The sequence below is a fragment of the Orbicella faveolata genome, unplaced genomic scaffold, assembly GCF_042242905.1.
Source record: "Orbicella faveolata isolate gen_17 unplaced genomic scaffold, um_ofav_v1 contig_47, whole genome shotgun sequence".
Taxonomy (NCBI): domain Eukaryota; kingdom Metazoa; phylum Cnidaria; class Anthozoa; order Scleractinia; family Merulinidae; genus Orbicella; species Orbicella faveolata.
The window spans coordinates 15294964-15307880 of NW_028301577.1; the positions used below are offsets into that span (position 1 = coordinate 15294964).

At 40.6% G+C, this 12917-nt stretch overlaps 1 protein-coding gene and 2 pseudogenes across 7 annotated transcripts in view; 2 read left to right on the forward strand and 1 right to left on the reverse strand.

Annotated features, from left to right (window-relative positions):
* The window catches only part of LOC110064413 (bridge-like lipid transfer protein family member 2), a 257542-nt gene that overhangs the window by 11541 nt on the left and 233084 nt on the right, over window positions 1-12917 (reverse strand). For 5 of the 7 annotated variants that reach the window (XM_089279154.1, XM_089279150.1, XM_089279152.1 and 2 more), the window contains 4 exons: window positions 10564-10704; window positions 10346-10416; window positions 9149-9185; window positions 8715-8796 (listed from right to left, as the gene is read on the reverse strand). In XM_089279154.1, coding sequence (XP_089135280.1) covers window positions 8715-8796; window positions 9149-9185; window positions 10346-10416; window positions 10564-10704 — 331 coding nt within the window. Of the gene's footprint in view, window positions 1-8714; window positions 8797-9085; window positions 9186-10345; window positions 10417-10563; window positions 10705-12917 lie in introns of all 7 variants that reach the window. The other 2 variants (XR_016204073.1, XM_089279151.1) reach the window with 2 other exon arrangements.
* LOC149097307 (uncharacterized) lies at window positions 5326-6155 on the forward strand (annotated as a pseudogene).
* Window positions 6494-7501, forward strand: LOC149097308 (uncharacterized; annotated as a pseudogene).

A 12917-nucleotide genomic window follows, 5' to 3' on the forward strand; every position in this document is an offset into this window, starting at 1 on the left:
CCAGAGTGGTAGTTAAAAGGCTTGTTGGAAGCCATTTAGACAAAATCTCTTGGATGGAAAGATGTCATGAAAACGCTGCCTGGCTGCTGAGTACTGTTCAAAATGGCGGCAACGAAGTTTGAATTTTGGGCTTTTTTGGAGATGAATTTCACAAGGAAACCCTGCACCTTACAGGCTGAAACTTCGGTGGGTCGGTAAACGTTTCTATTAGCGTTGACAAAAAATATGTTTTTTGGAGTGACCTCCTTTAACAAACCATTGACCTCACATTTGAGGTGCGACAAAGGGAATTTTTCGTGTTGCGAGAGCTTCCACTATTTTGAACTTTACGAACTCTGAACTCACCCCTCTCACCTTAGTATGATTTTTTGTCTGTGCGCGTGATTTTAATGGTACTAAATTGAAACGTATCTTACAATCCTTCAACTTTTGCAACATTATTAAGGCGCCTACATGAACTTCGGAACATTCTAATACTTTGATTGATCTAATTTTTACCAATAACATCTCCAAGGTTTCAAGCTCTGATGTGATTAATTATTGCATTGCTGATCACAAGTTCATCTAGGTTGTTTACAAGTTAAAGATCAGAAATCCAAAGCCTTTTGTTAAATATGTTCAAAATTTTAAAAAGGTGATGGAAAATCTGAATGATTTCAAACATGACCTGGAAGGTGCTCCCTGGTGGGTTTGCTCTACCTTTGACGACATTGATGACATTACCTGGGCCTGGGATCGTATGTATAATGACATAGTTAAGAGTCAAGTCACTTCACGCAAAGCCAAAGTTAGAAAGTGCTCGCTGCCCTGGATGAATGGTGAGATCCAGAAAGAGATGAATAAGAGATATAAACTTTTGAAAGCTTGTGATGGTACTCTTCAACACAGAAAAATTGGACTGACTACAAAGGTGCTGGAAATAAAGTAACTAAGATCCTGCATAGTACTGAAGCTCAATATTGGAAGAATAAATTTGCAGAGACTAAGGATTCTAAATCATTCTGGAAAACTGTAAACAAAGCCACTGGCAAATCTAAGAGCAAACGCATTGGCGTCCTCAGAAATGCAAAGAACAACGAAGTATGCAATGATAATGAGAAAGCTGATTTTATTAACTCTTATAAGGAGCTAGCTGAAAAATTCCCTGAAACCGATGAAGTGTTAGTTCGTGTACAGAACTACCCCCTACTATACAGGACTTGGAAGTTAACATCAGTAAGCTCAAGAGTGATCTTAAGAACCTTAAACCTGACAAAGCTTCTGACCCGTATGGTATTTCGTCTCGTAGTTTAGCTGTTGCGGATCATCTGCTTCAGATAGCTTGTTAACGGTATCTTATTACAGTATGGCTTTGTCCAGTTTTCCTGATCCATGGAAGTTAGAAAAAGTTAATGCAATTTTTAAAAAGGGAAGTCCAGCAGATGTTTTTAATTATAGGTCAATCTCATTACTAAGTATTCCCAGTAAGCTCCTTGAAAGCCAGATTCGCAGTCTAATTGATAATCATCTGAACAGCTGTGGCACGAACAGCTGTGGCACAAAAAGTTGTAAACAATGGGGTTTTACAAAAGGACTTTCAACTGAAGGAATGCTCATTTCAATGACTGAGAAGTGGACGATAACAATTGACAACGGTCAGACAGTGGGAGCGGTCTTTATTGACTTCCAAAAAGCTTTTGACACTGTTCACCACGACATATTATCTTATAAGTTAAATGCCATTGGTATATCAGGATCACTCCATGAATGGCTTATGAGCTTTCTTTTTAATAGATGCCAGTTCACTGATGTAAACGACTGCAGGTCTGCCATTGACTTTGTGTACTATGGAGTCTCTCAAGGCTCGCTTCTCGGCCCTAGGCTGTACAACATATATGTTAATGATCTCCCTGACCACACTGATTCAGGAGATCTTTACATGTATGCAGATGACACCACAGTCTACTGCATTGGCCCAAATGTCAACCAAGTGATATCATCTCTAAATGAAACGATGAAGCAAGTCCTCATGTGGAGTGTAAATAATCGACTAACCATCCATCCAATCAAAACTGAGGCAATGATTCTAAAAAAATCCGCCTTTGTTGGTCCTCTCCGGCCCCTTCACTTTGGGGTAGGCTTAATCAACCTGGTTGACTCTACCACTTGCCTAGGACTTAAAATCGACCCTAGACTTTCATGGTCTGTGCACATTGACTCTGTGAAGAAGCATGTCACACAAAAAGTTGGAGCATTAAAGAGAATGAGAATTCTTCCTAAACAGTCACTTGAGGAAATATACTTCAAATCCATCATTCCCAGTGTAAAATAGCATTTCAGTACAGGGAAATTGCTCACCCTCTGCAATGAATTCTCTGAACTCTATCCACGCAAGAGCTTCCCGTATTATAAACAACTTTCAACCGTCGCTGGCCGATGACATCTGTCTCATTAAATCGAATTGGCAACCCTTCTCTTACTTTTATAAAAAAGTCCGTTCTTATGTTAATGCACAAAGTGTACTTTGAAACTTCAAGCCAATCTGTTTGTGAACTTGTCTCTAAAAAAGCAACTTCTGGGTCAACTCGCTTTCCCAATAAATTTAATATCATTAGGTTTAAATCTGATACTGGAAGGAACACTTTACAGTACAGAGGCCCTGTAATCTGAAATTTTTTAAATAGATTAGTTAAAGTACCTGAAAATATTTATTCTTATAAGCAGATATTTAAAAAAAAACATGTCAAGGACATTTCTGGGTTTTATTGACTCAACTAGGTTCTAGTAAATCTCGTTTGTATATAATAATATATTAATTTTACTTGTACTTTATGTCTGGATTTATGAACACGGAATTAAGTGTTTTTTAATTTATTTGTTTTTTTTTTATTTTTTATTTTTTGCTTTTGCTATGACAGCAGCTTGTAAATCTTACCTAGCCTGAAATGTAGAAAGTCTCTGCCGCATGTTTCATTTATTTAGGTATTTTTTTTTATTATTTATCTCCCCCCCCCCCCCCCCACCCCCCTTTTCAATTTGTGTTAAGTTTAGCCCAGGCTACACTCGTCTGAATTCAGTTCGCGTGGTGACTCTGACAAGGAGCAGACCGATTAGGGTTCTGTATTTGCTGTCTAAAGGAAGTCTGCCCGAGAACATCATTAAGTCCGATTAAGGCGCAAGTCTAACGAATTGTTGGCAGGCGTCGTCCAGTATTGTACGTGAGGGAGGCCTGAGATGTGTAAACCGGTCAACATTTAGCCCCGTAATAGTAGGCGGTTTACCCTGTGGCGACAGTGTTGTGCTTACTTTAGACAGCAAAGATCTTTAGCCACATCTATTTAGGGCTTAGACGTGCAATGGCCTAGACATTTCTAGCTGCTGCTGGCGTTATTTGGTCTAAACTTTGATTTGGCTAAAAACTTTTATAACGGGAATCAATGATGTGATACTTACGGGAAGATTGAGAACCAAAAACACCTGTTGTAGACACAAAATGGCCGTGGCATTTATCAATCCTTCCTTCCGTTTACTGTTCCTACATGTATGTGTGCCGAGAGTTGTCCGAAAGAGTGCTTCTACAAACCTTTCAAGAGGACTCTACATGATTAAACCGGCTTCGAGGAAAACAATGGTCAGTAATACAAAGAACATCGAAGTATGTGACCGTCACGCTCGACACAGATGAGGAACGTATAAATGTACTTTATATACAAACCTACAGCCGGAAGGAAAAGCTGGCAGTTTTAGTGCTACTTAGGTTTCAAGGATCGCTACAAAGGACCAAAACTTTAATCTTGAAGCCAGGTAAGAGATTTACGTGAATTTATCGGAGCACTTTACGAAGGCGAGTGTGTTAGTTACTCACTGGAATATTTTCAAAATTTCCTTCACTTTGAACGGTAGTTAGTTTTGAAAACCTCGTGGGCAGACAAATTTTATTACTGTTTTAAATTAAGGGACATTTATACTTTCTATTCATGTAGTTCAGCAGTTTCAGGTGCCACATTTTTAAAACGTGCCTTCAAAGTAGAACTATTTTCGCGTTTGGTTCAAAACTCGATTTAACAGGTAGAAAATCTTCTTTTAACCGTTGAAGGAACAACATTAAATTATAATTGCAACATGGCTAAACAAACTGCTATGATATATCTATAGTTGAAAAAAAGAACTGGGACTTTTGAGCGAATATTAGTTTTTAGAGCGCCGGCAATATGTGCTATTTTTCCAGTTTCGGCAGGCATGCAACTTGTGTCGAGTGGACCGAACTTCAATCAATCTTAGAAAACTTCAATTACAATTTTTAATTAAATAAAACTCATTTTAGTGATTGACTAGGTAAGGGCTTCGAAATCCCAGCTTAAGAGAAAAATCGAATTTTCTAAGTAAAATCAGTGGTCAGTTTTTACGGAGACAGCCTCTTAAATGTCACGTAAGGGCTACTTTTTCGCTGAAATATAGAAGTAAATAACCGATTCCACTGCTTACCATGCTCTTGTCGCCATGATTGGTTAGTTTAACTCACAGTAAAGACATAGTGAGGTCATTTAGGTGAAATCGCAGAGGTTAAGCATGTCTAGATTACTGCCGTGAATCAAATGATCAATTAAAGCTCTAATTTAGCTTTGTTTGGCTCGTTCGACTCATTTGCAGCGACTTCAAAGGCTTGTATAGGCATATGGCCTCTATTAAGAGTACACGAGGTAGGTAGCACTCTCAGTGCGACATGGCCATATTTATGTACACGATCTGACCGATTTTCCAAAAACATTCCCCTATTTGGTGCAAAGTCTTCAACACGGTTTTCATAAATTCAGACATATATAATATAATAATTTTACTTGTACACAGTTCTTATTCTTTTGTTAATATCTTTCGTGTTTGTAAAATTTTAAATGTTGTATAGTAGGTCCCCACCAGCCCTTCGGCTGCCAACCCCCCTTCAACCTACTTATCAAATTAAGTTTACTTACATACTAGCTTACCAACTATTTCAGGAGATCTTAATTAGCCAATCGTGGCCCAGAATGTGCCCGCGTGTACATTTGAACTTTGCTGTCGTAATTTTCCACATTTTTATCTTTGTTGTATCTTTCTAGCCGTGTTTGAGATTTTAGGCCAGCCTTGCTGCTGTTTTTGAAGTTTTAAGTTTAGCTTCTTCACCGTTTTTAGCCATTGTGATTCGCCGCTTATTGTATGTTCCGGATTACGTGGTTGGTTGATTAAATAGTTCGTTTATTTGGAGTTTGAGCCTGCAACTCGCTGAATACAATTCCCAACATGGTGCCAAGACCCGGGATGCAACTGGTCTAAAGAGTTTACCCTCAACGACTCAAAGGATAGGAAAACATGGTTGATGAAGAGCTGAAAAAGAAGAATAAAATCGGTGGAGGTCATGAAGGCTATGTAACCACAACTCTGGAAAAGGTGCAAGCCCCACTTGATGACTTTGAACTCTCTGTGGCAAATCAGGTGAAAACGTATCGAACAGAACATATCGAAGACGAAATCAGAGAAACTGGAATCTTCAGAGAATCTATTCATCAGTTGACAGTGCAAATTGACGAGACTCTAAACGCAGTAGAAGTGGAAAACTCTGGTCTCACAGATAAGTCAATTTCTCATTATCCTTCTAACTCTAACTCATTTACCGAAGGCCTAGGAGCCGGGAAGGCAAAATTGCCAAAGATCACTCTTAAGAAATTCTATGGTGATCGTATTTCTTTCACTCCATTCTGGGATTCATTCAGAAGTGCTGTCGATGACAATCCCAGTTTATCGGATGTTGATAATTTTAATTACCTGAGCAATTTACTGGGAGGACCTACACGGGAGCTATTTGAGGGCTACCACTGACAGCAGAAAACTATGGAGAAACCAAAGACATTTTAAAGAAACATTTTGGGCAGCCCCAGATAATCATTAATGCTCACATGGAAGGTCTAGTGAAAGTAGCAACAGTAACAGTTGACAATGACTTGAAACGGATGCGCCTCCTTTATGATCGAGTCGAGGCCCATGTTCGAGCTCTCCAAACCCTAGGGATACAAATGTGAGTTGTATGGGAAACTCTTGGTTCCCCTTCTTATGGAAAAACTACCCCTGTACATGCGTCTAATAATCTTGAGAGCTAAAGATCAACCCGAATGGGACTTGGATGTTCTGTTAAAGGCCTTTGACTCTGAAACTGAAGAAAGGGAACACTGCAAACCTATTGGAACAAACCCGTCTGATTTTTTCACTCCCAAGAGACCACTCTCAAGTCAAACAAATAAGGCTAAAGACGTCCGGACCGGCGCAACCTTGACTAATCAGTCTGAGCAACCTGTCAGCTGCACATTCTGTATGCAGAGTCACCCAAGTGCAAGGCATTAGTTGTGGTACAGTTACCAATATCAGCGCAAGAAGAAATCTACTAAAACAACAGGGTCATTGCTTTGTTTGTTTATGGCGCAACCACTTGGTGAGAAATTGCTCACTGAACAAAGTGTGTCGTACTTGCTCAGAAAAACATCATATGTCAATCTGTGAAAATGACAACCATGGCAGTGTGGTGGCATCTGATCGAGGAGAATGCAGATCTAATGAGAACAAGTCCTCTACAACCGTTTGTGTGGACTCGAACACGTCAATCCTGTTACAAACAGCCATCGCTCCAGTGTCGATGGGTCATCAATTGCATCCTGTGGTGAATATGCGCATCTTATTCGACAGTGGCAGCCAGAGAAGTTACTTATCAGAACGCGCAAGGGCCAAGCTAAATTTACTCCCCAAGAGAAAAGAGAAGCTACTTATCAAGACGTTTGGACAAGAGAATGAACAATTAAAGGAATGTGACGTCGTCAAGTTCTGTGTCAGGGAACTGAGTGAAAGCTAAAAGGTTCAGATGACTGCCCTTGCAGTCCCTCTCATTTGCAGTCCATTACAGGATCAAGCTGTGCAATTTGCACAACAGTCTTACAGTCATTTGGCTGACCTGAAGCTCGCAGATCACCCAACCGAAGACTGTGGTTCAGAAGTAGATCTATTGATTGGGAACGATTTCTACTGGTCTTTCTTTACTGGCGACATGGAATGGGTGGAATCAGGACCCGTGGCAATGAAAACAAGTCTTGGATGAGTGTTGCCTGGATCCATGCCCCACGTACCTGGTTCGGGTTCTGATGCCAATCTGGTAACATGCCACACCCTGAAGCTTAACACTTCTAGCTGTTATGACCTAAATATCAGCCGAAAAGATGGAGACCCTCTAGTGAAACAAGTTAAGAAGTTCTAGTAGTTAGAAAGTATTGCCGTGTCACCATATGAGGGCACACTGAAAGACAAGTTCTTGAATACGATTCAGTCATGTGATGGTCGCTATGAAGTCCCTCTACCTTGGAAGGAACAGCACGCACTGTTACCGGATAACTATGCATTAGCAGTTTCACGCCTGGCCCCTATTCTAAAGCATCTGAAAAGAAACCCTGAAACCTGTTTGTGGAGTACAACTGCATCACGGAAGAGCAATCGTGGCAAGGAATAATCTCTGATGTTGATCCCAGTGCACCAGACCAAGTTGGTCACCTTCATTATTTGCCACATCATCCAGTTGTATATGAGGACAACCAGACAACCAAGGTCAGAATAGTCTATGATGTATCTGCCATGTCTACTGGTCCACCGTTGAATGATTGTCTTCTGCCGGTCCATCACTGATTTCTGACATATCCGATGTCTTGATGCCTTCTGATGTCTTGATGCCCTCTAATGTCTTGATGCTCTCTGATGTCTGGATGATGCCCTCTGATGACATGTCTTGATGCTCTCTGATGTCTTGATGACTCCTGATGATATGTCTTGGTGTCTTGATGCTCTCTGATGTCTTGATGCCCTCTGATGTCTTGATGCCCTCTGATGTCTTGAAACTCTCTGATGTCTTGATGTGATTCAGGTACAGCTTAGCTACCTTGGTGGCCAACATTGAAAGGGCATTCCTCATGGTTCAAGAAGGAAAGTCTAACAGAGGAACTTGGAATCTTGGGTTCTAGATGTGTATCCAGGAAATGATGGTCTCGTAAGAGGAGTCACGATAGAAGTTGTCTCCAGCAGTGGCAAGCGAAAGTGTCTTAGGAGCCCCCTACAGAAACTGTTTCTGTTAGAGGTTCACGAAACTAGTGTTGCAGATGGAGAAGAACCTGCGAGACCAATTGCCTGCACTCCACAGAGACAGAGAAGGCAAGCTGCCATTGAAGGAGAAATGAGAAGATGTCAAGTCGATCAGTGTCTGGATGAACTGAAGGACTATGATGAACACTGATCGAGGGGGGAAGACGTTTTGAACTTTATGAACTCTGAACTCACCTCTCTCACCTTAGTATGAGTTTTTTGTCCATGCGCGTGGTTTCAGGTGATTTTAATTAGCCAATCGTGGCCCAGAACGTGCTCACACGTACCTTTCAACTTTGCTGTCGTAATTTTCCAGATTTTTATCTTTGTTGTATTTTTCTTGCAATGTTTGAGATTTTAGGCCAGCCTTGCCGCTGTTTTTGGAGTTTCAAGTCTGGCTTCTCCACCGTGTTTAGCCATTGTAATTTGCTCTTTATTGTATGTTCCGGATTATGTGGTTGGTTGATTAAACAGCTGGTTTATTTGGAGTTTGAGCCTACAACTCGCAAAATACAATTCCCAACATCTACCTTCCCCCTCTACAATACTACAAATAGTCTATATAAACCAATACAAAACACAATACACACTTTTTTGTTTTGATCCACGAGTAACTTTAACCAACTTGCCAAGCAACTTTTTCTTTGTCTTCTTCTGCTGGTCTTTTTGCTGCTGAAATAAATAACAGCGAATGTAAATACAGCCAAAAGAAAGTTCTAACCATTCCACATGTCTTACAACACAGAGTGAAAATATAGACCGACCGGTGATAGTCTGATTTCATAAAATGATCTGCAGTATTTTTTCCGTTTAAGTGGTCGGAGTTGCATATGTTTAGTCTTACTAGCTGCACACCGTTGGTCTTGTTTGTGTTGCTGGAACACAGCCCTCAAGTCTGACAAACCTAAAAAATCATAATCTGTTTAACAGTAGCATCAAAAGAGATGATCATTCAATTCACCCATATATTAGCTGTTTAAAGCGCTGCAGAAATGAACACCTGGTCAGTATTCTCCCAGCTTACCAAACCTCCTAGAAGCATTCGAGCCTTGTCTTCTTCCCTGGAAAAAAACCAAAATGATCACATGAATTACAGCTTCATATGTAGGTGTTTGTGCGTGTGCATGCATGAAGGTAAACCTGATTTCCTTCCTTTAGTTGGCGGGAAGAGCTACAAGGCCAGTGGAAACACTACCGGAACAGCCTACTGGTTAGGCATATTAGTTTCACACAGAGAAACATAACCATCACTAAAGAGTGGCCCACTGACTTACCCAATACTGTTTACCAATTGCCTACAAAGTGTAGAGAACAAGGGCAGTATTGTTTCCAATCACACTGGACATTGCTATCATCATGTTCACTGTAGTTGAAATGGGCAACGCAGAGCTTTGAAATTAACTGATACAAAAAGGGGGATCTGAAATTGGTCCGTGAAATGGCCAAAGCATTCGAAAGAGCAAAGGAGCAGAATGACATGATAAAGGGCTGTGAGTATAAAAATAAAGAATATCAACAAGTGCATGCAAATGACAACAGTGAAGTGAGTACAATCACCAGGTCAGGACAGTGCAGGGTGAGAAACAGCGTGCAAAACAAATGCGCTGGTAACCGAACAACTAAGTCAGGTTGCATAGGATGCAGAAAGGATGTTCGCCCAGCGAGAGGAAAGAATTGCCTGACATGGAGAAGAAGCAACCATTTTACTGGAATGTGGCCTGGCAGGAAGGCTGGCCACTCCAGTAACCATGCCTGAGCCCTAGAGGTGGGACTCAAGCCAAAGGAGACTGGTGTGCCACAGGAAAGAAATGAAACCAAGAATATACATTTCTACAAGTTAGTACATGGTAAATTGCCAGACCATAGAGCATTGCAGTCACACTGCATCTAGCCACAGAAGCTGATGTTACAGTCATCACTAAAAAGCATTTTGAGAGTCTGAAAAGCACAAGCCCTCCGCAGCCAACCAATACAGTTATAAGAAGTTTTTCTGGGATGACTAAGGGCCAGCACTTGCGTTAACTCCCTGCTTCCAAGCCACCATCCACAGAAACCAAACGTTCAGGTGTAGCCAAGGGTAGGGGGAACACTGCGATATTGAGTCGACAAGTGACTGAATATATATGTATGAGCCATAAATGCATGAAAGCTGGTCCTGGGGGATGAACGGAAAGCCATGCGGGACATAATCAAAGAAAATGAACCCCCTTTTATAACTCACTTGGTTTGTGATTTTGATTCCTTAGTTTCTGTGCCGTGTCCTCCTACAAGGTGAAGCTTCTCTTTAATGGCCTACAGCAACACAATAAACAACAATTGATTATGTCTCCATAATACGAAACTGCAATCCCAATTTATCACCATTATACACAGGTAAAGGTCACATTCTTTTGATGCAAAAAGGAACTTGACTCTTATATAAATGGAGGTTTGACTAACCTGTGATAAAAGCACATTGACACAATCTTTTTTCATGGCCATCAGTAGATCATGCCATGTCCAAGTTCGATTGTGATATTCCAGTGTTGGAATTACCAAACTGAAGTCATGAACGTCAATGATGTTCCTGTCTTTTTCACCCTGGAGAATCAATCACTCTTTTAGATGAGAATGTATTCTTGTCTTCAAAATAAATGCAGGTATAGGTTGTTACATTTTGCATTGCTAGAAGTTGTTATGCTTTGCATTCAATTTTGTTATAATTCATGTTGAAAAATTATTATATGTTGTGGCATAACAAAATGCTGGGGAGTGGGAGCTAACCTGCGATGGACTAACATCCCACCTAGGGAGAATAATAATTAACAATTAGATTAACCCAGTAACGATAATTCAAACAAACAAGTTTATATTAACAGACTAAGAAATATTCAGCCAAAGCTACATCAAAATATCGTTGGCACTGGCTCTTGTCCAAGCATCAATTTCTTCTAACAGTACGGTCTCCTCTTCTTTGATGGCCTCAGAGGTGGCTTAGCAGGCCAATCTTTAGGGATGGCGAATGGTAAATGCGAGACTTTGCCAGATGGCGAGACAAGAGTTTTCTCTAGGGCACGGGAGGGTGGGCAGTGGATGAGGGGCTGCAAGGCAGCGCTTTTGTTCTTTACATTTCTCTTTGACTTTGTGCAAAGGGCTGGTTGAGCCCTAAATTGACGGCCATCTTGGCAAGGCTGAAACAGCCTTACAATTACCATTTGCCAGGACAGTGGTTTACATTGAGTTTCTTGCTACCAACTCAGTGGCACTAAGTGAAACCGCTAATTAATTATATCAGTCTTTGAAGTGACTTGCTCACCAATGTAGCATATAATTTTGGTTGAGTAACGAGCTGTGCCATCAATACTACTGGCTAAAATGCTCCTGTTGTATTAATTGATAGCATTGTGCATTAGTTTGACATGGTTTTATTGTTAACACCAAAGGTGGCAACAGAATAAGAATGCACTATTCTGTTACTGGATGTGACTATTTGATAATTAGATTAGTTCTTGTTTATTATAAGATTAAATTTGGAAATACAGTTAACAATAAAGATTAGCGAAAAAACTGAGCAACGATGTTTCGGTGTCATCCTGGCACCATTTTCAAGTTAAAAAATATTTGTGCGAAAAGTAAACTAATTTATACCAATGGTAGAGGTGCGAAATTGAATAAATTAAGATTAAGATAGCTGTTCAATGTTCATGTTCATTCCAATGAGGTGTCAAACACTGGTAATGAGTTCAGTGTCTGTTCAAAGCCTAAACAAATACTTTTGCGCGAATGGAGTCTGACTGTGTGTTAAGGCTCGGTTTCTTCTTGCGAATCCACAACATTTCGTGGATCAAGCAATCGAACTTTCCGTGACATTTCTTTAGGATCTTAAAGTTGTTAGTCAGGTCACCAACTGTATCAACTCGGTGTTCATTTTGAAGGTGTTTTCCGATGGCGGTAAATCGGTGTTCCTCAATGCGCTTGTAAAGATGACGGCTAGTGTAACCGACGTATTCTGCATCACACAGATCACATATATAGTTATAAACAACGCACTGTTGATTGATCAAAGGTGGTTTTGGCTCTTGTACTTTGAGATCATCGCCAATTTTACGGCTTCTGAACACCGGCTGTAGTTTGTGATCAAGTTTATTACTCAAGTCCGAGAGATGTTTCTTTACTATGTCCGCTGATTTCTGGTCTTTAAAAGGCAGGACAATGCGGTAGATATTCTCTGTTGGAGGCGTCGATCTTGTGTCTGGTGACATCACTGAATTAACGAAACGGGTGATGGTGGAGTTCACAAGAGAATCTGAGTACTTGAGGTTAGAAAAGATCAGTTTAAGGCGTTCGCATTCTGTTGAGAATAGTTCCCATGTTGAGGACAAGCGGTAAGCACGGTTTAACATGGTTTTAACTAAAGATCTTTTATAGCGGTTGTCGACATGACTTTGGTGGTGTAAGAGGAGACCAGTGTTTGTGGGTTTACGGTAAACACTTGTTACCAGCTTGCAGCCCTTCTTGCATATTTCAATGCCGACAAATGGTAGCTTACCGTTAGATGCGATCTCCATGGTGAAGGATATGGATGGATGACAGTTGTTCAAAGTCTTCAGAAAGGCTTCTGCGGTTGGTATGTCTTTCATTGTGGCTAGTGTATCATCCACGTAGCGTCTGTAGAAGTCTGGCAACTTGTTCTCGTTTTGTAGCTCCATTCGCGCAAAAGTATTTGTTTAGGCTTTGAACAGACACTGAACTCATTACCAGTGTTTGACACCTCATTGGAATGAACATGAACATTGAACAGCTATCTTAATCTT